Consider the following 27,361-nt stretch of genomic DNA (forward strand, 5'->3'; position numbering starts at 1 on the left):
AAAGAAAGGATTTTGAAAGTTTCACCATAAAGGCTGAGGTTGTGGCTCAGCAGTAGAGCGCTGGCCTAGCACGTTCGAAGCCCTGAGTTCAAAACTCAGCACCCACATAAAAATAAACAAAATAAAGGTATTTTTAAAATACAGGTATGGTATCCAACTACAACTAAAAAGTTTAAAAAAGGATATTTGAGGAGATAGATGTGTTTACCCTGATTTACACAATATATACATGCACTGAAACATCACATGGTGCCCCATTAATATGTATGGTTTAATGTTTTCATGTATCAGTTAAAATATAAAATAATAAATTAAGGAGTCTTCTACAGGTTACTTTAAGCTGGTTATGCAAAACACTAACAAAAATAGGGCACAAGGAAAGAAAAGGTGCCCCAGTCACTCTCACCTGCTGCATGTGGTTAGAGTAGTTCTAGAACTAGCCTTGCCTATAAACCTGGTATAAACTCAATGATGGCTATAGGACAGAGGGCATGATAGAAAGGACAAAAGTTTGGGGGATAAAAATATCCTCTAGTTCCAACTCCTCCATCCTGGTGTTGGGAAACCTTTGCTAAACTGCTTCTTCATCATTCCTCTGAATTTCATCTGCCTTAATTTGTAAAACAGGGATCAAACTTCCTAAAAACTAAATGTTATACCATGAGTGGAGCCTGAGATGGAGCATGTGACCAATAAACCCTGGTGCTTCTGCTTTCCATGATACTTTATGGGTCCATCCAATCTCCCTCACACTAGCTAGGCCCCCACATGCACCATATTCCCTGGAAGCTGTTCTGAAATGAACAACATCAGAGGGAAGCAGAGCCTATCGAACAATTTTCATCTTCAAATTCTCCTTATTCATCCCTACATGATAAAGGCAGCAATGAGAGATTCAGAAGCCAAATTTTCTTCCATTTATATTCTACTTGAAGTAGAAGAACCCACTTTAAGAAAAATTTTTTTAGTTGTAGATGGACATAATACTTTTATTTTTATGTGGTGCTAACAATCAATCCAGTGCTTTATACCTGCCAGGCAAGTGCTCTACCACTGAGCCACAATCCCAGCCCAAAAGAACCCACTCTTGAAAGTCATCTCCAGAATCTTTCCTCCTGACCCTAGACCCAGACCCCTTCTTCATTTTCAAAAAAGTCAGAATGAATGATTACAGTCTTAAATAATCCATCCCTCATTTCCTTCATTCTGAGTATACTGAAGTGTTGAGAGCCCTTTCCCATATTATGAAGTTCTATTTTGTTTTTTGAGCTCATACAGACCTAGGTTAATGTTTTGCTGATCAGTTCTATTTTTTGACTATAGAGTTTTTAAACATTGCAATGGAGATTTCACCTGTAAAAAGTTATAAGGCCTTTACTATTATGTTATGTGTTGTATGTATTATATTATGTGTGCACACTTGTGTTTTGTGTTATATGTTTGAATGTACGTACGTCCATATATCATATATGATGAGCGCTCATGAAAAAAAATGGATCCAAATATTTTTTTTTCACATGATTTAAATGGTTTAATTTAAGTTGGGTAAACAACTGTTGAGGATTGTTTTAATATGTGAACAAAAAAGGAGGTTAACAGATCTGTTTGTTTACTTTCACTTTTTCTTTTCATTATATTTAATAATTCTCTTCAAGACAATGTAAATTGTTAAGAAAATTGTTTTCTTTTAGTGCCTTCTGGAATGTTACATAATTTTTCTTTAGCCATTATTGCCAGAATTCCTATCTTCATCCCAGTGCTGCTGAAGACAAAGATAAAACCAATCTACAGCTTCTGCAATAGCCATCACTGAACTGCTGGCAGAACTTGCCTGGACTATGTATCACTTGTATGCATTGTGAACTCACCTGTATGCATTGTGAACTATCTGTTGGTGCAGCGACTTGTGGTAGTGTTGGGGTATTTTTGCTGATGATGTGATCGGTGGTACAATTTTCCAAAAGGAGCCGTCAATTGGCTTGGTGTATCTTCCTCCCTTCTGCTTGTCATGATCGTTCAGCTAAAATTTGGGGGCCAACAGAGGTGAGGCAAAGAACCTCACCCCCCGCTGGTACAAAGACCTCTCCACAGGTGTGGCTGTATACTGGACTGGTAGTCAGTGACGGGTAAGATCCAATTGCAATGCTACCAAGCTAAGACAGGAGGCTGACGCCTTGAGGTCAGCTCATCTGATAACGGGTAAGCACCATATGTAGTATTGGACAACCTAAGGCAGGCATGGTCCCTAAGCCACATGCTTGTTGTTTAAACAGAGAGGGGGAGATGTTGAGAGCCACAGCCGAAGGGGCCCCAGCAAACTTTCAGACTGCCAGCTGATGATTGGCTCACAGCGGCCCCAGCAACATGTAGCTGATTGGCTCCTCTGCGGTGATGCTCATTGGGCTGTTTCCCTGCCCTTTCAGACCACGGAGCTGCTCATTGGGGGCTTTTTTTGGCTACGCCCACGCGACCCAGCCAATTGGCCTCAAGAGCAGGAGGATTGTGGGAGGTGAAGAGGCTTGTGGTTTTGGGGGAGAGGCTTGTGGAAAGCAGTTGTGGTGGCAGTTGGGCTCTGAGGGTTTTTCCTGAGGAGCTGTTTTGTTTGGCCTGTGTGGTTCTAAAAATAAAGTTCGTTTCTTTTGACAAGTGGCTCCTGATTGTGCCCAGCCAGACTGTGGCACTGAAGGCCTTCAATAGTGTCTCTTTTAAATGAATGATTCTTTTACTTAGACTATAATAGGTATTTTAATCTCTAAAACCCACTTCCAAATAAGGGGAAAAGAGGTGTAAGACTCCAGAAGTGAACATCCAACATTATTTTCTATATGATCCTGGATGTTTTGCTTCAAATAATATATATTATCCCTCAAAAGTTCTATATAATCTTGATTTTAAATGCATTAAAAATGCTGCTATTGCCAGGTGCAGTGGAGTTTGTCTGTAATCCTACTTACTCCAGAGGCTGAGGCAGGAAAATCACAAGTTTGAGGCCAGCCTCAGCAATTTAGGGAGAGCCTCTGCAACTTAGTGAGACTCTGTCTCGAGATAAAAAATAAAAAGGGCTGGGGATGCAGTTCAGTGGTAAAGTATCCGTGGGTTCAATCCCTGGTATCAAAATAATTAAACAAACAAACAAATAATGCTAATATTTGTCACAGAAAATCTCATAAAAGACTGTCTAAGTTAAAATATAAATCTAGATTTTCACATGCCAGAAGAACTTTGCATCCTAGGTAACAGACTTTTTTTTTTTAAAAAAAAGCACCCCCCAAAAAGCAAAAAAGAAATGTTCTGCACAATGGTGCATGCCTGAAATCCTAGCTGCTTAGGAGGCTGAGGCAGGAGGATTATAAGGTTGAGGCCAGCCTGGGAAAACTTAGTAAGAACCTGTCAAAAATTTTAAAACTAGAAAAGTGTTGGAGTTGTAGCTCAGTGGTACAGTGCCTTGGGGTTCAATACCCAGTATTGGGGCAGGGGCAGGGAAAGCAAAGAAAAGAAATGTCCTCAGTAGGGGATGACAAAGATTCTCTCCTTTGACCAAACTTGAGTCAGGCTCCTCTGACTAGGCACTAACCTTGGGCTCTAGCTTGACTTGCTTAGGCCAGTGTTAGCAAGAATCAAGTCATTTTAGCAAAACTCCCCTGCCCTCCATATCTGATCACCTTTGATATCTGATTCTGTTGCTCATCACCTACAGTAAGACTTGAGTTTGAATCTTAAGCACTCACAAGCTTCACAAACACAGACAAGTTTCTTTACACTTCTAAATCTCACTACAACCATCCATAAGATAGGAGTAGCACCTTCTTCATAGAGATATGGTGAGGGTTAAAATGTGCTTAACATTGGATATCGACACATTCTTAAAGCTTAGAAGAGGGGGGGGTCCATTAAATAGCAATCACTAAAGATGCCAGATGATGATGAAGCAGAATGGTCTGAGGCCATGGGATACAAAATCATATAGTCTGATACTTGGTCAGCCCTGAGAGCATGACCTTATCCTGGATTAGCACAGTCCCCTGGGCTCATTTGATGCTTCTTTATAATTAAAAAAGATGGAAGTATGCCCATTGTCCCTACCATTCACTATTTTAAAATAAAAATCCTTGATGCTTACAGTGGTCAACTATGTACTGTATGAAAAACTCAACCATTAGGCATGGTCTAAGAGAATCAACTTCAGGAAGCATTTTTACTCTAGTATCTGTTGATTATCAGCCTTTTATAAATCTATGAAAAAAAAACTTTATCTGATTCTATACTCCTCAGTCCCTGTTATAGTGTCTTGCCTATAGTTTCTCAATGATTTCTTGGCAGAATAGCTAATGCTTTCAGAAGTTTGTGTTCTTAAAAAAGAGTAGCTGAAAACCCCCAAGTTTTGCTTCCTACATTCTAATTTAGCTTTAGGGACAAATTCTTTGTACTTAAATACCTTAATTATATATCAGCTTAAACAGGAGGATAAGTCTTTTTTAGTTAGTTAATTAGTGAACCTAAAAATAAATCTGAAATGTTTGAATTTTATAATCTTTCTGTGGCTTTCCTCATATACATTTAAGTATTTTATACTAGGCATTAATGCTGAACACTCAATTTAAATCAAAGAGTTCTTATAACCTTTTTATAATAAACTTACCCAAAAAAATCTTTGAGTTTTAAATGAATGTCCTCTCAAAAGGATTCTGTTTTTATAAGTCTTTTGGTATACTGAATATTTTTCCAATTATTCTTTCCAATTATTTGACTTCATTTTTCCCCACTTACTTGGCTTCTCTACATTCCTTAATTTTGAATTTTATTCTGCATTTCTCTTTATACTTCTTCTTATTCAAAATTTACCAATTCATTTTTTCCCTAGTATTGATTTAGATGATGACAAAGAGGGAGCAAGTGAAGGGATTTGGAAAATTCTGACTTAGTGAATATAAATAAGTCACTAAAATAACACTCAGATGTATTAAGTTTTTCTTTCTTGTTTGATGACCCTTTAATTCTCTTCTGCTTCAGTTTATTTTTGGTGCTGGGATCAAACCCAGGGCGTCATGCATACTTGCTCTACCACTGAGCTACATCCCCAATCTCAGTTTCTATACTTTGCCCTTTCATTAGGAACTTGTAGATAGTTACTACACATACAAAAGGTCTGATTTGCCTTTTCTAGGAAGGATCCATATAGCTTCACATTCACCAAGTCTCAAGATGAATAGACAGAAATACAAACAACTTTCAGTTTAACACAGGGAGCCCACCTAGGAGTAGAACCAGGAGGTAACCAGCAGCATTTCCCTAGCCACCTGATGGCAAGAGTTTGCAGGCTTAGGGTTTTTTTTAATGTCTTGTTTCCACAGTGGCTTGTATTTCCAGTGAGTCTTTAATCCTCTTTTCAACTAATTTACAGAAGGTAGAAAAAAATCATTTCTCCAGTTAATGAAATCACTTGCTAATAAATATCTTATAATTAAACCTAAGACTGAGGACATCATTTGTGCTTTCTTCCATCAACAGAAATAATACCCCCTAAAATGTACAGTCTCCTCTGTTTGGGCCACTTACACTACCTTCGTTCATATCTTTCAGCTTTCACACTTGATGAGGATTGATTTGCAAGTGTCAATAAGAGGACAAATGAGTAAAAAAAGGAGAGCAATAAATGGAATATTTACTAGCAAGGCACCAAAAACAAATAGAACAATCTAGCTCATTCTGATAATGCTAACTTTTTGTTAAAATTGTCAACTAAATGTTTGAATTTGCAATGTATTTTTTCATTAACCATGTTAATGTATAACTGAGAAAATATTATTTGGATTTCTTTTCTCCAACTGAATTTATTAGATTTCAATCTTATGAAAATATTGAATTTTAGAATCATAAATAATTAATGCTTGAATTTTCTAGGGCTAAACAATGATTAATTGAACTGTTCTTCAAAAGGAACACTCTAAAGTGTGAATGGAGAACTACCAGATGATTTGAATGTCCTGCAAAAGAATCACTTCATTTAGACTTTCAAAATGATTGTTTTATTTCATTACCAATAGTGGTTATTTCACTATTTGAGAAGCTTAAAGAGTTTTCCTTTGTTTGGGAAAACTTACTTCTGAATTTAAGAAGAGACCACAGCATTTTGGAAAACAGTACAGAGATTCCTCAAAAATTAAAAATATATCTGCCTCATTATCTAGCAATACCAATCCTGGGTACATATCCAAAGAACATAAAATCAGTCTGTTGAAGAGACATCTACACTCTCATATTACTGCAGCATTATTCACAATAGCCATGAATTGAAACAACTTAAGCATTATGGATGAATGGAAATAAAAATGTGGGATATTCAATGGAACACTATTTGACCATAAAAAGAAGGCAATCTTACCATTTGTGACAACATGGGTGAACCTGGAAGACATTAGGTTAGGTGAAGTAAGCCTGGCGTAGTAAGACAAATACTGTATGATGTCATTCATGTGGAATCTAAAAAAGTTGATCTCATAGGAGCAGAGAGCAGAACAGTGGCTAACAAAGACTGGGGAGGGAGAAGAGTAGGATGGGGAGAGGTTGGTTGATGGGTCCAGAGTTGCGGTTAGATGAGAGGAATAGGGATGGGGATATAGCTCAGCAGCACAGTGCTTACCTAGCAATGTGTGTAGCACTGGATTTGATCCCCAGCATCTAGCATCAAAAAAAAAAAGGTGAGGAGATGGGTTCTAGTTGTTCTATTGCATGTTAGGGTGATTTATGGTTGGACAACAGTACATATTTCAAAATAGATGGAAGAGTGTATTTTGATGTTCTTACCACAAAGAAGTGACAAGTGAGGTGTATCAGTATACACTAGTTGCTCTGATTTGAACATTACACAATGTATACAAATATTGCAAAATTACACTGTACCCCATAAATATGTACAATTATTATGTGTCAATTATAATTTTTAAAAAGGAAGATTTAAAAATAGCAGATTTGGATATGACAAATTTAGGGCTGCCTCCATTAATAGGTCAGACCATGTTTTGGTTACTATTAATAATTATTGAGCCAGAATTTTCAGAACCAAGGATTGAGTATTTCACATACACCTGATTCCCTACCAAATTTAATGCCTCAATAATATACAGATATTATACTACTTCTTGTCAGTCCAGTGTCTATTTTATTGTGCTCACAGACGCTATGAGTTGGGAAAAGATGGCTTGTCTGGACTTCATCTGGTAAAAGTGGAAGGCTGGGAGGGGGAAGGGTCACTCCTTCACTCACAAGTCTGATGCTTGTGCCAAATTACCTGATGACTAGGATTGCTTACCCAAGCAATTTTGGGTGGCCTCTCTATGGAGTTCCTCGCAGGATGGCAGTTTTTGACTATTTGGATTCTTACATGGATTTGACAAGAAGGTGGAAGCTATGTGGTCTGCTGTTGTTGTTATTCTTTTTAGATATACATAATATTAGAGCATATTTTGAATATTATACATGCATGGATCCTCATTAGGATCCCATTCTTGTGGTTATACGTGATGTGCAGTTACACTGGTCATGTATTTATATATGAACACAGGAAAATTATGTCTGCTTCATTCTACTTTCTTTCCTAATCCCATCCCCTTCCCTTCATTCCCCTTTGTCTAATCCAATGAACTTCTATTCTTTCTTCCCCTGTTGACCCAGTTATCCCACCCCGCATACTGGGCTGGGGCTGTAGCTCAGTGGCAGGGTGCTTGCCTAGCACATGTGAGGCACAGGGTTCAATGCTTAGCACCACATAAAAAATAAAATAAAGGCATGATGTCCATCTACAACTACAAAAAAAAATGTTTTTTAAATCAGTATACTATAGTGATGCAGCCACATCAATGTTTATAGCAGCTCAATTTACATTAGCAAAGCTATGTGGTCTTTTGTGATTCAGCCTTGGAAGTCATACAGCTGTTCAGGGCCCTGGGTTCAATCCCCAATACCACACACACAAAAACAGTCACATTGCTGGCTCACTCCTGCCACATCTGATTGGTGTAACAGCCGCAACCCACCCAGATTCCAGAAAAAGAGAATTAGACTCCCCCACTGATAGATGAGTGCCAAGGTAACACTATAAAAAAGCACTGTCATGACCATATTTGGAAAATGCAGTCTTCTCTAAGATGTTAACAAGGAGCTGCAGAAGATGATTTACTGCTTAAATTATATTTCAAAGCACTCTTCTAATGCCTGAATTTGTTTCTTCTGGGGTCAATGTTTGTCCGTTTGTCTTAGTTTCTTTCTCATAGTAGCTTCCCTTGGATGTCTGGTGATCCTTAGTTGTTCAGTCAGGTTTGGCAGTGAAGTAGCCTAAAAATTGGCTGAAAGCACTGTAGGGCTTTAGGAGGAGTGCACTCTCCAAATAAGATCATATGAGTTTTTTTCAGTGGCCCCTAATATCAGAATAGCTTCCTGATTCTTTTTAAATAATCTGTTGTGGGGCTGGGGTTGTGGCTCAGCGGTAGAGCACTCACCTAGCACATGCAATGTCCTGGGTTTGATCCTCAGCATCACATAAAAATAAATAAATAAAGCAAAGGTATTATGTCCAACTACAACTAAAATAATAATAATAATAATAATAATAATAATAATAATTTGTTGGGTGTCTTTAGAGAAGAACCCACTTTTGTCCTTTGCTTTGCTTAGGCAGGTAACTGCCTGCCACTAATGTTCTCAAGGTAAAGGTAGAGCTTGGCCCTTCTGTTTGCAGACTTCCAGTTCATTCTCCTCTTTACACCCAGCAAGCTCTACTTGCTACTCCTGCCCTCTGCATTGCTGAGGTGGGAGCCCTTTCTGGACTCTGCTATACTTGCTCAGCAGCCTCTTCAGCCACAGTATCTTCTAAGTGTGTTCCAGACCTGAGCTGTCCAATACAGGAGCCAGTAAACATTAAAGGAAATTTAAATACTCAAGTTTGGTTGAGACAGGATATTATGTTGCTTAGGGTGGCCTGGAGCTCCTGAGCTCAAGCAACCCTCCGGCCTCAGCCTCCCAAATACCTGGGACTACAGATGCATGCCACCATGCCCAGTTGAATATTAAATTTTACTACTGTATTAATGATAAATTCCCCAAGTGTAATAACTATGTTAGGAGACTACTCTTATGCTCAGGATATACTGAATTAAGTATCTAAGCATAAAGAGGCATGGATGTGTACAACTTACTCTTAAATGTTTTGGCAAAAAAAAAAAAGCTAATGTGTGTAAGAGAGAAGAAAGAGAAAGATACTGGGATATAGATGGGTGGAGAGGGGAGACAGAAAGCAAATATGTCCAAGTAACTGGTGAAACTAGGTGCTAAAAAGAAGGTGTTAATTTTTGTAATTTTTCTTAAGGTCTGAATTTTCCCAAATAAAGGTATTTTTTGGGGGGTGGGCACCAAAAACAACCTAAATGTTGAAAAATATTGAAACAGTAAAATAAATTTTAATATTGTATATTTACATGTTTAAAAAACCATCTTCTAAAAAGATCCCCCTAGAACTACAGCTATTCTAAACAAGAAAAAACCTACTATAGCCATTCTATTATAAAAATTTTTTAAAATCTCATACAAGGCATGCTACCCTATACAGATCTTTTTAAAGGGGGTCTAACACTCACAGTTCCTTTCATGTATTGATTTTTGTTCTTCTGATAAGAAAAGATGGTACAAGGTAATCATAACAGGATTTTTAATTAAAGTAACTGAAGGCTATAGAATCTTTCTCTGAAAAATAGCAGTGTGTCTGTTCTGAGGAAAAATGAGTAACATTCACTAATCCCTTCATTGTTTCTCTTCAGAAATCCTGTTTGTTTGCTCTTTTGATATCTCCATAAGCAGACAAGTGAGAAACCTGTCTCTCTATATACCAAATAAAGCCAAAGTAAATTGTGAATGAATTTCACTATGGGCCCAGAAGTTGTGCCCTCTCCTTGGGCAACCCCTCTGTTATTGTCCCAATCACTGAGTTCCATGTAGTGTAAGACTCAGGATTCCTCAGAAATTTGAAGATCCATTAGCATAATACCTAGAACATTGTAGATATTCAATAATATTTTCTGATTGCAACTGAAAATTAAAACATGCAGTAAGTTTTAAGTATAAACTTACCATAGTAAATAAGAGTCAGGGGTTCAAGATAAAATTTGCTATGAATGGTAAATTCCATTTATAGATCAACTTCATTCTATGAATTTGTTGAAGGCTTTTCCAATCCTTAAAGTTAGGAGAAGAAGAGCAAAAGAGAGACAGGCCAGAAAGCAGAAAGATGATGAATGGATATACATAGAACCCATATCACAGAGTTATGACCACCTAGAGTACATGATTAACTACTACTGTATAGCGAAAAGCCACAACACATCTACAGCAACTTAAACCTAGTAGGCAGTTAAAGATCTAGTCCTCACAGTCAATTGGTGAGTTATAGGATGCCTTGTTGTCATGGAAGCAGAATAGTCAGGTAAAGGTCACACTGTACCCATCTATGAGGTTTATTGAGGCCAAATGTTTTTAGTTAACCATGTCAGTGAATAAAGGGAGTCCAAAGCCAGTCATGCTCATAGCACAAATGTGCTGAAACTGTTATAATTCTTGGAAAATGATCACTTTGTACAGCTGAGACCTTCAGCCAGCAAACTTGAAGAAAATTAATATTCAAGGTTAAGAGCTCCCTACTCAGCTTTTATTCTTAGCAGGAAGTAGATTTTACCTAGGAAATGCTGTGTCACTACTGATCAATTCATAACCAACATTTACTGGCACCTTGTGCCATTCATTGTGCTACATGCTCTCGATCTCATCAACGCAACAATTCTGATTAAGTGCTATAATTTCTATTTTGTAGATCAGAGTACTGAAGCACAGTGGGACAAAGTGATTTGCCCAAACACACTGCTGGTAGGCATCTGAGATTAAGACCTGAATATCAGTCTGCATATACTGCTTCTCATATTCCTAGAGACAAGAAGGGAGACTAACAAGCAGTGGTCTTCAGAATCAGAACTGTTTCAATGTAAATAAAAGCAGTACATATCAATCTGATGGTCCTGAAATGTTAAAATGTTAAAAGGTGTTAGATCATATCATTTCCTGATTGTCTAACAGAACAAATTTAGACCAAACTAAACCATAATGGAGATATTTGCTATAAAGAACTGCTTTGGGGGCAATAGTATATTATGTTGAAGTGAAAAAAAGCATAGGTTCAAAAGTTCAATCTACCTGTATTAGAACCATGATTTTCCCTCCAAGTTTGCTTAGATAAGAAGTTTAAACCCTTTAAGTAAGCTTTAATTTCTTCGTCCAAAAAATGCAAACATCTACTTCATATGGATGCTGTGAAAATTACAGCTAGACCTATCTACTATTGTGTCTGACAGAGAGTGCTACACAAACATAAGTTTGTTTGACCTCCTGGAAAGAATAAATTCTGGTTTCCTTTGGAAGAGGAGACCAAAATGTTATGTCAACAACTAGCTGATATTAGTACATAACCATCATTATTCAGGATTTCTACTTTATCCTGCATAACACTGGGGAGGTTCCAGATGAGCTTTAAGCTCAAATTTCTACTGAATGAATGTAAGAAGATAAATTTTGGTTTGTGTCTCTATGCTTACAATTATTTATATTATCCTATATTAACCTTGCCTACTAAATTATAAGATAATTTGGAGAGAAGTGCTAAGAGTAAGCAGTCAAGGAAACAACATGGAAATCAAGAAAAAATTGTGTACGCATTTACATTTTGTTCTTTGTATATTCTTCATCTAGAAGGGCTCCAACAACACTTGGACAAAGGGCAATTGAACTAACACCTCACATATTCCCAGAAACCACCACTATTTCAAAAACCTTTAAGGTAGCAGTAGGGACAGCAGAAAAATACCATAAAATCACAGGATTCACAAAATTTGGCTAGCACATATAAATTTCTGTATTTGTCTCAGCTTCCCATTTACTTCTGAGCTCCTCAAAGGCGATGACTGTGCCTTGGCAATTTCCCAGTGCTTCTCTGCTTCTTTTTCATTCCAAATCCAGAACATTCAAGTAATGCTGACAGACTCCATAATGACTTTTTAACCTTTAGCATCTCGGATCTACCTCCTAAAGTGGTTCATAACTCTTGGGCTTGGGCAAAACCACTGGCTAGCATCTAATCCTAGACAATTAATAGGAGAAAACAAAGAATTCCTCAAGCTCAAACAGTGCCCAGTAAGCATCCAAATTTTTTCTATTTTCCAATGTGTTTTAGCCATTATTTTCACAATTTTATTTCAGCCTCTTAGAAAACTGACGACAAACACCTTCAAAGTCTGTTAACATTCTTTTTCTCCCTTTCTCTTTTAGATAATTCTAAATGGAAAAGATAAAAATTGAACAAATTCATGAAGGAAATGGCTATAGTTCAGGATGTGGGAACACTTGGCAAATGGTAACAATGCAATTATTAGTTCTTTCCTCAAATTTTGTGTACACACTGCATCCAATCTATCACCTAACTGGTCAGCTATAAGGTAAGATGACCAGGGGGACAAAAACCTGACTCTACCACCCTATTATATGAGAGCAATTTTCAACTGCTCAGAACTTCAGTTTCCTAATTTATAAAATGGACATGGCTGTCATGAGAATTAAATAATACCAGATTTTATACCAAGTGTTAGTAAATGCTAGTTCAATCTATTGAATATTTTCCAGTTGCCATATAGGAGTCATTTTAATTTCCTTCACAACTGAAGCCAACCTCAGGTCAGAGCAGCAGAAAGACTGAGGTATGTAGGCCAGAGATGAGATCTACCATGTGTAAAGAAGAAGTAGTACCACATCCAGGAAGGGAAGTTTCTAGAGAATAAGAGACACTGTGAAGCAAACAACTTCCTCCCAGAAGGATTTACTATAAAAAATACATTCATTTCAGCACAATATATGACAAGTATGGAATTGTAATGTAGCAATAACCACTTTTCTTTCTATTTAACTGCAGAATCAGGAGAGAAATTAATCCAACTTATACAAAATCCCCAGTCAGATATCGAGAAATATCTGCTACCAAGCTTAAGAAATATTGTACTCTACTAGAACAGATTCAGGAAAAGTTCAATCCAAGAAAAGATTTACACAGAAACCTAAGAATGCTCTGGTCTATGAAAATGTTAACAGTTGTTGGAGAAAGATGGAAATTACAAATTTCAAAGAGCTCAACTGTTTTCTGGCCAACAACACGTGGGAAAATATTTAACTGCATGATGTGGGAAAATGTTAGAGAGTTGATCATTTATTCCCAACAGTGAGACTATTATGTACTGACCGCCATGCATTAATAAGAGGGAAAGCAACACTGGCATAACTGAAATGTTAAAGCAGAATCCTAGATCAAGTATAAGAATGAAAATAAAATCACAATTACTGGTAAAACCCTTAGGGAAATAATATACTACTATATTAGAACACAAAATATTCAATTAGAGGGAATATAAATATTGACCTGTGTAAATGTAATTGTTTACTATTATTTTATACCATTTGTATGGCAGAAGGTACATTCTCAGAGTTAAGATGAAACAATGACCAGTAGTAGGGTTCTCCTTGACAGATGTGAAGGACACTCACCATGGGTCATAATCAAACCTGGTTCTGCCAGGAAGGGAAATATGGAAGTAAACTAGCCCTCCTTGTCATAAAAGCCAAATAGGCTAACTGGAGAAACTTAAATGCTAGTTTCAATGTCAGTTTACATGAAAAAGGTGAAAAGCTTAGGAACACTAGGTAGCCTACCCATAGTCCCTGTAGCACATTTTTGATAATGTGCTAGTCAATGTGTTCACTGACTAATTTACCAGTATACACAAGGAATTCAGAAAATGATTAAAACCCCAAATTCCAGTTACTAAATGATCAAGGGCACTTTACACACAACAAAAATGAGGACAATAAACCTAAGCAGGAAAAAAAACTTCTAATTTCTATTATACAATTAAAATCATAAAACCTCATTTTGGTAGGGCTGTGGAGAAACTGGTACACTTATACTCTGCTGACAACTTTTTAAATTAAAGTTGTAAAATCTCTCAAAGCTGTACTCATGAATTTCACCTTTATGTGTATCCACAATTCACTATTTTTTAGACTTTTACTATAGTGTACTAATAAAATAATCTTTTAAAAATGCAAGGAAAATAAAAACTGGATGCCATGGTACATGCCTCTAATCCCAGCAGCTCAGGAGGCTGAGGCAGGAGGATTGAGAATTCAAAGTCAGCCTCAGCAAAAGTGAAGCTCTAAGCAACTCAGTGAGAACCTGTCTCCAAGTAAAATATTTTCAAAAGGGCCGGGGATTTGGCTCAGTGGTTAAGTGACCCTGGGTTCAATACCTGGTAACAAAATAATGCAAAAAACCCCACACCCACATTAAGAATATAGTACACCATGATCGAGTGGGTTTCATCCCAGGGACACATCCCAGGAATGGTTCAACATATGCAAATTAACAAATGTATTTCACCACATAGAATTAAGGTAAGGATGAGAATCAAATGATTATCTCAACAGATGCAGAGAAAGCATTTGACAAAGTACAACACTCATTCATGTTTAAAATACCGGAGAAACTACTGACAGAAGGAACTTACCTCAACTGTATAAAGGTTATACATGACAAACCCAAAGCCAACATCAAAATGAATGAAGAAAAACTGAAATCATTTCCTTTAAAATCAGGAACAAAGGTGTCCACCCTCACTACTTCTATTTAACATAAGTCTTAAAACTCTAGCCAGAGCAAGCAAGCAAGAGAAGGAAATCAAAGGGATACAGATAGGAAAGGAGAAAGTCAAATTATCTGTTTGCTGATGTCATAATTCTGTATGTAGAAGATGCAAGAATTCCAAAAGAAGACTTTTAGAGCTGATAAACAAATTCAGCAAAGTAACAGGTTGCAAAATCACCATATAAAAATCAATAGCTTTCATATACTCCAACAGCAAATCTGCTCAGAAAGAAACCAGGAAAACTATCCGATTCACAATAACCTGAAAAAAAAAATAAAAACACTTGGGAATAAATGTAAGCAAGGAGGAGAAAGATCTACAATGAACACTACAGAACATCAAAGAAAGAAATTGAAGAAGACACAAGAAGATGAAAAGGCCTCCCATGTTCTTCAATAGGCCGAATTAATACTGTCAAAAATGGCCATACTAACAAAAAGTGTTATATGCAATGCAATTCCCACCAGAATATCAATAGTTTTCTTCACAGAATTAGAAAAAAATAGTCGTAAAATTCATTTGAAAGATTAAAATACCCAGAATAGTCAAAGCATTACTGAATAGCCAAAGCAAGAAAAGCAATGCTGAAGGTGTATAATACCTGATCTCATCTCATACTACAGAGATACAGTAACAAAAATAGTATGATTGGCACCAAAACAGACATGAAGACCAATGGAATAAAACAAAAGATACAGAGACAAATCCACATAGATAACAGTTATTTGATACTCAACAAAGATGCCAAAAACATGTTGGAGGAAAAAGTCTATTGAACAAATGGTACTGGGAAGGCTGGATAGCCATATGTAGAAAAATGAAACTAGATCCCTATCTCTCACCCTGCACAAAAGCCAACTCAAAGTGGATCAAAGACCTAGGAATTAGACCAGAAACTTTGCAACTGCTATAAGAAAACATAAACTTAACACTCCAACATATTGGCTCAGGCAGCAAGTTCCTTAACAAGACCCCTAAAGCTCTAGAAATAAAATCAAAAATCAATAAATGGAGCAGCATCAAATTAAAAAGCTTCTGCACCAGAAAAGAAACAAGAGCCCAAAAAATAGTATATTAAAAAAAAAACCTTTGCCAGCTACTCCTTCTACAGGTGATTAATATCCAGAATGTACAAAGAACTCAAAAAACCCAATCCCCTCCCCCCCAAAAAAAAATCCAATCAATAAATGGGCAAAAGAACTAAATAGGCATTTCTCAAAAGAAATACAAATGGGCAACAACTCTGAAAAAAATGGTCAGCCTCTCTAGCAATCAGGGAAATGCAAATCAAAACTACACTGAGATTTCATCTCACTCCAGTCAGAATGGCAATTATCAAAAATACAAATAATAATAAATGCTGGGGAGGATGAGTGGAAATAGGCACATTCATACATTGCCAATGGTGTACTAATTCCAATTAGTACAATCACTTTGGAATGCAGTATGAAGTCCTCAAAAGACTAGAAATGGAACAATCATACGACCCAGCTATCTTTCAGTATTTACCCCAAAGAATTAAAATCAGCATACTACAGGTATGCAGCCACATCAATGTTTACAGCAGCACGATTCACAATAGCCAAGTCATGGAATCAGCCCAGATGCCTGATAGATGAATGGATTAAGAAAATGTGGGCTAGGGATGTGGCTCAAGCGGTAGCACGCTCGCCTGACATGCGCGGGGCCCTGGGTTTGATCCTCAGCACCACGTAAAAATAAAATAAAAATATTGTGTCCACCAAAAACTAAAAAATAAATATTAAAAAATTTTAAAAAGATAATGTGATATATAATTTTACCCAGCCTTAAAAAAGAATGAAATTATGGCATTTGCTGGTAAATGGATGCAACCGAAGAACAACAGCTAAGTTAAATAAGCCAGACTCAGAAAGCAAAGAATCAGGTTGAATATTTTCTCTCAATATGCAGAAGCTAGAGCAAAATAAGTAAAAAAAAACAGGGGGTGGGAGCCTCATGAAAATAGAAGGGATATCAGTAGAATAGAGGAAGGGGATTAGAGGGGGAGAGAGGAGGGATGGGAAAAGGCAGGAACTGATGAATGAAATTGACTACATTATTTTATGTACATATATAAATACAGCACAGTGAATTCCATCTTTATGTATATCTATAATGCACAAATAAAAACAATAAATAGAAGAAGGATCCATAGAGTAGAAGAAGGGAACAGGGAGACGGAGGAGGGAAAGGAAAGAGGAAGTACTAGGGACTGAAATGGAGCAAATTATATTCCATGAATGTATGATTATGTCAAAATGAAACCCCACAATTACATATAACCATAATACATTAATTTTAAAACAATTTTTAAAAGATCTTCCATATGGACTCATGTTGCCAATTTGCATTATACTTGATTTTCTGAATAATTTTTAAAAGGAAAAAAGTCTACTAATTGAAAAACAAACAACAAAAAATAGGTGGCCAGGCTTTTCATTTGACATTCTATTCTAGACAGATACTCCTTAAATAAAGGGATTTGCCCAACTCTGATGTGGTATTATTACTAAAGTAGAATAACTGAATGCTTATAAATATAAAGAAAAAGAAAATGTAGTGATATTTTCTGATTCCATCCAGTAATAAAACCAAGTTTCCTCAAATCTTGCCAAGTTCTGATCAATTTCCCAAAAGCTTACTGGGAGAAAAACATCCAGACATCAATGATTCAGTAAGTCTAACTGTTATCTCCCCTTCAAAAGCACACAAAACACAGTCAAGTCCTGCAAAGGCTTTGAAGTCAAGGCTACAATTTCAGATGCCTCAAAGATGCCCTAGAGACTGATACACCAGGTAATATGGAAACCCAGCCCTATTAGACCTTAAAGGTCCAAATGGCCAGTTCTTTGTTTAAATGTAAATACTAATCACGATATCATTAGCCAAATTAGATATCTTTACCCTAAGCAAAATTATTCTGTGCCATTTTAATTCTGAATAGTTGGCTCTGTCTCCAAACAGGTTAGTCTAATTTTTGGCAATGCCTCACAGTTGAAAAATTTCACTGCTTACAGAAAATGTGTGTTGGGTACACAGATAAAAGTATAAAATAAATACGCTCAGAAACAGAACAAGATTGTGTTTCCTTTTCCTAATACAATCTTTTAAAAAACTTTTTTCATCTTCTCAAGGAACAAAATCACTCTTCTTCCCAGAGGTAATTGGGCTTCAAGGAGAAAAATGACATTTAAAAAAATGGAGACTTTGGAAAGAGCAGTCATTTGGAACCAAAGTCAACTTTTCAGCGGGTATTAGAATCTTCCTTACTTTCAAAAGGGAAACAGAAGGTAGCTGGACCCCTAAACTTCAAGAATATAAGAGCAGGGGACCTGGCTGCTGCCTTCTAATAGCTAAAGGCACTGAGGTTCACAGCCATTGCGAACAGGGTGGTTAAACAACCTGCTTTCAGTGATTTTTATCTGGGAGATGTTCTATTTAAACGTGGGGAAATTATGGAAGTTTAAGCTTATATAACAACTAAATGAAAATGGCATGATGTTTAATGGCCTCTATATGGAGTAATTGCCATTTATGGAGTGTCCACTCTGTGCAGAACAAATGGAGCTGAGGAAGCTGAGAGAGGTTACAAAGAGGTGAGCACCCTCCCTCTGGAAAGAGATGATTTAGGATGAAATAAAAGGAGACAGGAGCAAATAGCTTTAATATAAGTGATGCTGTGCAGAAGTAACCAGGAAATAAAACAAGTGGGAAGTAAATCTGTATGGAGGGATAAAAGTGGTTAATGAGAGAACCAGAAGTGGATAAAATGAGGCTGAAAGATGAAAAGCAAGTCCAAATGAAAATGTGAATCATTTCCTACCAAGTCATTCAACATACAAAAGGTTCTCTTTAATTTATGCCACAAAAATCCAAGTTCTCCTTTAAAAAAACAAAAAAACCTCCAGGGCCTCAGGTGTTCTAGACAAGTGCCCTACCACTATGCTACTACACACCTCCCACCCTTTATTTTTTATTTAGAGACAGTATCTTGCTAAATTGCTGAGGCTGGTAGGGAGCTTACGATCCTCCTGTCTCAGGCTCTGGAGTTGATGGGATTACAGATGTGCCTCACCGCACTCAGGCTCTTTATATCACTAAGAGAACTTTCTCCAGCTGTCCTGGGGATTCAACCCAGGGCCTCACACAGGCTAGGCAAGCGCTCTGCCACTGAGCTATATTCCCAGTCAAGAGCACATTTAATTCATAGTAGTGACTTAAGGGAAAAACAAAACTCAAATTTATACAAATGTAAAAAGGAACCACCATAACATTAAATGCTATTTGAAGACAATTAATTGGTCCAAAAAGCTAGAGAGGTTTACAGAAGAAATAATGGAACAAGATTTGCAAAAGTGATATGAAAAATAAAAATAATAACTGCTTATTCTGAACATTAAAGTGTGATAATTCTATTTTTCTTCATAATAAATTAACATATATCATCTGAACCCACACTGTCCAATAGAAATAAAATGTGAGCCACATATAATATTTTAAATTTCTTAGTAGGCCACATTAACATAAAGGAAATAGATGAAATGTTTGTACTTTATTTACATGTTAAATAACATATCCAAAATAGTTCCACTTGCAATCAACATAAAATATGTTGAGATACTTTACCATTTTTAAATTAATTATTTGATATCCAGTGTGTATTTTACACTTATAACATTTCCATTTGGAAAGCTAAATTTCTATTAGAAATAACTGATATATATAATTAGCTTCCATAAAACTTAACAACTGATAAAGTAGATTCGCATATAAAAGTTGCTCTAAATACTTAAAACTTAACTGAATCAATTATCAATTTTTTTTTCAGTGCTAAGGATGGAACCCAGGGCCTCTTGCATGCTAGACAAGTGCTACACCATTTAGCTATATCCCCAGCCCAAATATCAGTTTTAAATTTAACTTAAACCAATTCAGTTTCTCAGCTACCCTAGCCACATTTCAAGCACTCAAGAGGCTCATGGCTGGCAAGTTGTGACTATACCCAACAAAGAAAGTCCAAAGAAATGAAGTAATAATAAATAAAGCTAATAAATAATAAAGCTAACTGCTAGAGACAAAAATTCAAATCTATTTGTTAATAATGGTATGATATATATCATTATATATATTATATCATTATATATTATTATATATGATATATAGATCTATTTGTAAATATGATAAAATAAAGCAAAGACAATGTAACATGGAGAAAAATAAGATATTAAAAAGAGGGCTGGGTTGTGGCTCAGAGTTACAGTGCCTAGCATGAGTGAGGGTTTGATCCTCAGCACCACATAAAAATAAAGATATTGTGTCCACCTATAACTAAAAAATAAATATTTTTTTTAAAAAATTAAATAAAGATTTTAAAAACAAAAGGTAGGGGCTGGGGTAGAGTGCTTGCCTCACATGTGTGAGTCACTGGGTTCCATTCTCAGTACCACATATAAATAAATGAATAAAGGTCCATCATCAACTAAAAAAATTTTTACAAAAAACAAGGTAACTACAGATGCTTACATTGTAGATGGCAAATATGTCATATCATTAAGTATACATGCATTAAACTTACCACATAAAAGAATTGATTCACAAATCTAAACCTAACTTTATAATACATTTTGAAACATATTTAAACCAAAATAATTAAAACAGATAGAAAATAAAAGGATAGCCAAGCTGTACCAGGAAATAAAACAAAATAAAGGGAACTAGATCTCAACATCAAATAAGGTAGATCCAGGCCCAAAAAGCATTCAATTAGTAAAAGGGCAGCACTCTTTAATGCTAAAGGTGCATCTCACAAAGAGGACATGGCAGTCAATAAGCATCAAACACAATATTAATGGTCATAAAACAAAAATTATAAGAAATACATGGAGAGGGCTGGGGTTGTGGTTCAGTGGTAGAGTGTTTGCCTCGAATGTGTGAGGCACTAGGTTCAATCTTCAGCATCACATAAAAATAAATAAATAAAATAAAGATATCATGTCCATCTACAACTAAAAAATATTTTTTAAAAAATAAAGAAATACATGGAGAAATGAAATCATATTGTTAGGAGACTTTGACTTCTCTTATGTTTGACACATGACAAATCAAGTGGATAAAAAGTAAAGGTATACCCGGTGAGGTGGTGCACACCTGTAATCCCAGAGACTCAGGAGGCTGAGGCAGAAGGATTGCTAGTTCAAAGCTAGCCTCAGCAAAAGCGAGGTGCTAAGCAACTCAGTGAGACCCCATCTCTAAATAAAATACAAAAAATAGGGCTTGGAATGTGGCTCAGTGGTTGAGTGTCCCTGAGTTCAATCCCCAGTACCCTCCTCCCAAAAAGTAAAGGTATATAAAACCTAAACAACATAATTAATATGGTAGATTTAATAAAATAAATACTATAATCTGAGAAGAGAACATTATCTTTTTGCTGCCCAAAGAACATTCACAGGAAATGACCATATACAGGACTACAAAGTGAACATCAATAATTTACCAATTGTTTTCTGATAACAATGCACCCAAATTAAACAATTAAAATACAGAATGCACATCCACTGGAAATTTTAACACTCAAACAACCCTTATAGTTTACATAATAGATATCTGAAGATGCAGAAGAGTTGGGGGAAAATCATCAAATGCACACATTAGCTGCTAAAGCAGTGATCAGAGGAATAACTGTAACTTTAAGTACTGAAGTAAACAGAAAAGAAACTATCCATTGTTTTTAAAAAAGAACAAAATAAACCTGAGGCAATCAGAGGGAAACAATAAAGGCAAAGAAGACATTAATGAACTAGAAAACAACAGTCATAATAAAGCTAAGAAATAAATTCAATCAAATAAACTATCAGAAGACATTCATGAACTAGAAAACAACAGTCATAATAAAGCTAAGAAATAAATTCAATCAAATAAACTATCAACTAACCTCATCAAGAAGTGGGTAGGGAGAATAAGTACAAAATTATGAAACAAAGAGGAAATGCCCACAGGAAAATTTAAGGCTGTTAAAAAAAAAAAAACCTACTATCTCAGCTATCCACATTGACTTAGAACCTTCCATGACTATGATAATTTTCTAGAAGCAAAATATCAAAACAGACTCTAGAAGAAACAAAAAAAAATCTATACAGATCAATACCAGAGAATAGAGAAAGTTGTCAAAGAGCACACTGAGCTTAAAAGGTTTCATACAGATACTCTACCAATCTTTAAAGAATATATTATTCAAATGAAAAACATAACTCATAAATTGGTGTTAGTATAGAAAAAGAAAAAAATATTTTTCTGAACTGAGTGTAGCTTTGATAAGGAAACCTAAAAGCCTGCACTTAAACACAATATCTACAGACAATGGATATCAATATAATGAACACAGGATGAATAGTTCATCAAACCACTATACTTCTGTAAATGTTTACAACTTTATAATAAAAAGGTAAAATATAGAAACACTTAAGGAGAAAAAAATTTCTAAAAAGAAAATGCCAGATACCATTTTTCACCTATCAAAAGTTTAACAACAATGTAATAAAAGTATTTAAAAAATAGGCACTCTCAGAAAATTCTAGTGGGAGGGTAAACGGACACCCTTTATGGAAAGCAAGTGGACAGTGTTTATCAAAATTATAAATGAACATCCCCATGTTTAGGTATTTGTCCTATATAAAACTCAGACATGCATGAAATTTCAATGTACATGATAATTCATTGTAGCACTGGTTGTCATAGCAAAGACTGGAAACAATCTACTAGCCTTCAATAGGGAGTTGGCTAATTATACTACACCCATATATATAAGCAAGATCTCAGAAGCCATAAAAAAGAAAAAGGAAATTCTATTGGTACATATGTGGAAATTTCTCTAATGTATTGAGTTTGAAATACAAGATTCAAAGGTATAAACTGCCAAGCGTGGTGGCGCACACCTGTAATCCTAGTGGATTATGAGGTGAGGCAGGAGGATTTCAGGTTTGAAGCCAGCCTTACTCAGCAACTCGGCAAGGCTGTAAGCAACCTAGTGAGACCCTGTCTCAAAACAAAAAATAAAAAGGGTTGGTGATGTGGCTCAGTGGGTAAGGGCCTTGGTATAAAAAAAAAAAAGTATAAGCTGCATTTATGCGGAAAAAAAAAAAGGTGGTTAGTGAAGAGAAGTAGGAAGCAGGGTTTTCTGCTTATGCCCTTTTACATTTTTTGAAATAGGAACCATGACTGGAATCACAGGTCAAAAAGAAGATTTCATTTTTAAAAATCCAATCCTTCAGAATATACTACTGTAATATCTTTTTAAACTAGTTATCCATCTAAAACAATTGCTATTCTTGCTACCCTTGCTGGGTGGCAGGCCGTATTTCCAAAAATGATTTTGGAAATAAATAAAAAACTTAAAATAAAAAACTTTTATTATTTTAAAGGGCTTAAAAAAATACTGCACAAAGATGAAAGGGGGACTGTAGATTAGCAAGAAGAGCATCTAGTTAGTACTTTTTAAAGCTTTAGAATGACCTCAGGATTTTCTAAAAACACAATGCCTTGTACCCCACTCCCAGACCACTGACATCAGAAATTCCTGGTGTGTGGCCCTGCTCTAAAAACAAAACAAAACAAAAAAACACTGATCTCAATGTTTTAAAACACTGCATCTCAACAAAGAACTACCCAGGCGACTCTTAGGTAGGTCTCCCTACAAGGAGATGCATGTTTTTTGGGGTAGGAGGCATCTAGTAGGTAGAGGTGAGGAATGTGGCTAAGCCTCTCACAATGCACAGGACAGTCCCCCACAACAATGAGTTTGCCTAGAACATCAAGAGTACTCAAGTTGTGAACCTCAGCTTTAAAATAAAATCACTCTAATTTACATGAATATCACTGAAATATGTATGGAACAGCATAATAAATGGAATAGAAGGATGCATACCAAATTACTGGTAGTGCTGTCTCTGGCAGGATATTAGTGGGATTGATTAAAGGAGGCCTTTGGCTTTACTCACAATTTTTATGACTTAAAAAAAGACTAATATACAATAAATCTTAAAAGTTAGTATTACAAAAAATTTAAATGACATAAAATCACTGCTCCTGAAGTAAACACCATTTTTCAGTCGACACTCTTAAACATAGGAAATAATCTCCTTATTCACTAATATGCAATTCATTAAAATAAGAAAGCTCTTTCAGTGTCCATAGAAACTACAATTTATTTGTTGATATGATTATCTAACAAATACTGTAAACAAAAATTCTGTGCATATCCTTTCTATGGTCCCTGTCTAGTTACTCTAGCCAAAGCTTATGCCCCATATATCTAAAAACTACTCAAGGAAAACGACTTAAAATTCACAAACTAGAAACCTGTGGACCAGTGCAATCCATCTACTTTGTTTACATCAAAGGTCTTTTAAAATATAAACCAAATGGGTGCCAATCAGCTGCCCTTTTTGGAGCCAGCCATAAACCAGGAGTTTGCCACAATCCTCACCTGGCTGGTTTAATTCATTCACCTGTTGCTCCCCATCTGGTCCTATAAGCATTTGAGTTGGCCCTCTCCTGCAGTTTTCTTCAATCACACAGGAGGAGAAAACCTCTCATTACTCCTCTCCCTATCCTGACATCCATTCTGAATGCTTAATCTCCCCCAATCCCTTGTCAAAACAGAACTTCTATCAAGAGACAAAACTAAGAGAGAAGTAGAGATGGACTTTTTAATGACAATTCCCTTCTTTTAGTTGTCATGTCATTAAAGCTCAATGCCACCTGATTTGCCTCTGGGTGTTACAAACAAGGTTTGTAGTTTCTAGAAAATTTCACTACAATTATATATAGCACTTCTGTGAGTGTCCTTATATGGTAAAGACTTAAATTATTATGCTTCTCTCAAGATCCTAGATGAATAAATCCCTCTACCCCTTCAAAATAGGTCAGAAGACTTTAACAGGTAAATCAAAAGATTTTTGAAATTTTCTCTTAAAAAGCTCACCCTTTTTCTTGAAATTCAATCACATGGTTTTGGAGCTGAGCTTTAGGGATTATCTATACAATCTACATGTTTTATTAATGAGGAAAATGGACCCCAGTGAGATTCAATCACTTAGCTAAGGCCATACTCTGAGTTAGTGGCAGAGCCAGAATTAAAATATTCATTCCCAGGGCTGGGGATATAGCTCAGTTAGTAGAGTGCCTGCCTCACAAGCACAAGGCCCTGGGTTCAATCCTCAGCAAGGAAAAAAAAAAGAAAGAAAAAAAAATCATTTCCAGATACTGGCCCTATAGGTTTTCCACTATAACAGTATCCCCCATTGGGGTTTACCTACTCAAATAACATTCTTGCCAAAACACCTGTTAACAGGGGTATATAGTAACTGCCACAGAAAATAAATTAACAGAAAATTCAGCCACACTTTTAAAGCTAGCACAAACTCTGAGGGTGGGAGGAATTGGGATTTAATTCCAGGTTCCTTTTATTGTGAACTAACATGTCCCAGTTTACCCAACCAAAAGGTTGATACCTTCAGAATAATCTTCTCTAAACCATAAATTAGAGATGGAAAACATGCCTATTTATTAGCAACAGCAACTCTGAAGTCAGGACCTGCCTCCAATCTCTAAAATTCTATAACCTCAGATGGTAAAGTCCGATTATTGAAAAGCTTTGGGGAGTGAAGTTAAGATGCAAAGATCAACATCTCACTGAATTTTGACTTTCATCATGGGTCTGTGGCAAATAGGTTTCTAAAAATTTAATTTGTTCTCAAATTCAAACTATTCTTTCCTTCCTATCCCATCTTGTTTAAGTATAGACACCACATTTGGCACATTCCAGATGTTTCTGGAATGTTCTACCTACTCTGTACTTTAGTTTTTAATGCCCTACACAATCCCTTGACATTTACATAAAATTCATTAAATGAACAGACGCCCCATTATTTTCCCTTGTGTGATTAGAACATCTTTGCTGCTTGATTTTATTTTCCTTTAGGGATGTCAAGCTCCATTCTGTTACCTGGCTGCACACTTTTGTTTTACTTTCAGGTGTTGCACAACTGCTTTTAGCTGCGGTTGGAATGGCACCCTCTGGGGAAACATGATCCAGTTAACAGAAGGTGGTGGAATCTATTTCCTTCTCAGCTAGGCCTAAGGCAGGATGGGGAGCCGGGTCGTCTTTGCTCCCCCTTAATCCATGGAAGACGCAAACCAGCGCAGTTGATGGGGGAAGGTGGATGAAACTCCAAGGGAAAGGAACTATGAAAGGTGCTGAAACCGAGGCCAGAGTTGTCATAGATCATGCTTTGACACTAGGAACCCATACGTCGGCTCTTTCCCAGCATCAAGGAATTTACAGTCCAGGCCTTTGACTGCTCTAATATAACGTGATGGAGACTACAGTTCGAGTCCTCCCGCTCTGGCTACACAGCAACTCCTCAGAGCAGAAAAAGAACAAAATGCCATTGCATAATTTATTCAACCTCAAGGTGTTTCTAAACAGCTCTTACCTAACAACAACAAAAAAAATCTAAAATTAAAAACATTTAAAAGTCACACACATTTCGTTCTTAAGTTTTATGAGCGGTAAGGTTTGTGTCACATAGATTTAAAGCTAATGGTGGCAGGTTTGGGGACTCCCCCCCGCCCTTGGAATGAGAGTCCTTGGACGCGGTTTCTGTGTCTCCGGGTTGGCCCTCGCTGGTGTGAGGGTGCCAGGCCCTACCCCTCCATGCCCCGAAATCCGAGCCTGGAGGAGAACTCATGGGCATCCCCTAGCCCCGCCCGCGGTTCCCACGGACTTTGCCCAAAGGCTGCGGAGACCCGGGAGGATGGCCGAGATGGTGGAGCCCTCACATCCCGGGACCGTGGGGGCCTGTGGCCCCGCACTCACCAAAGTCCAGGAACTGTTTGATGGAGAGCGGCGATGGCGAGAAGCGCGAGTAGCGCTCGATCTGCTTCGGCACCGGCTGCTTCAACAGCCACTGGAACAGCCGCATCCTCCCCAGAGCAGCGCACAGACCAGCTGGGACTTCCTAACCGCCGCAAGGACCGGTACAGCTGAGCCGCGCAGATCCGGCAGGTTCGCCAGGGGCACACCTCGGCCTCTCAGCCTCGGAACCGCGGGTTGCAGCCGCCGCAGCAGCAGCAACAGCAGCTCACGGGCCGCAGACGGGCGCCCGCGGCTTCTCGAGGTCCCGCCCTCCTGGGCGGAGCCGGGCGCCGCACGTACACGACGCGCGAGGGGTGCGGGGGCACGAGGGGCACGCGGCCGCACGCGCGCTCCCCTGATTGGCCGCTGCTACCGAACAAGCTCTTAAAAGCCTGAGTGAGACACCCAACCCCCTTTCTCTAGCTGGTGGGATTCAACCTGGTCTGGCAATGTCTCCGTTCCTGTCCCTGCCCCTGGCCAAGTCCTCCGAGGCCGAACTGTAGCCAAAGTGCTAGGGGACAAGGAGGACTTAGGGAGCCCACGCCCTAAACACGACTCAAGGCCTTTCTCAGCCCAAGGTGCCTCTTCCGGGAGGCCTTCCCTGGATGGAATGACTGTTGCACTTTACAGTACTTGTTGCATCTTT

At 37.3% G+C, this 27,361-nt stretch overlaps 1 protein-coding gene across 1 annotated transcript in view; it reads right to left on the reverse strand.

Annotated features, from left to right (window-relative positions):
- The window catches only part of Pdk3 (pyruvate dehydrogenase kinase 3), an 80,991-nt gene extending 53,994 nt beyond the window's left edge, over positions 1-26,997 (reverse strand). Inside the window, exon 1 of the mRNA XM_005334794.4 lies at positions 26,677-26,997. Within this exon, the coding sequence (XP_005334851.1) occupies positions 26,677-26,782 (106 nt within the window). The 5' untranslated portion in view covers positions 26,783-26,997. The remainder of the gene's footprint in view (positions 1-26,676) is intronic.
- Positions 26,998-27,361: the final 364 nt, after the last annotated feature.

This window comes from Ictidomys tridecemlineatus, chromosome X (assembly GCF_052094955.1).
Source record: "Ictidomys tridecemlineatus isolate mIctTri1 chromosome X, mIctTri1.hap1, whole genome shotgun sequence".
Lineage (NCBI taxonomy): Eukaryota > Metazoa > Chordata > Mammalia > Rodentia > Sciuridae > Ictidomys > Ictidomys tridecemlineatus.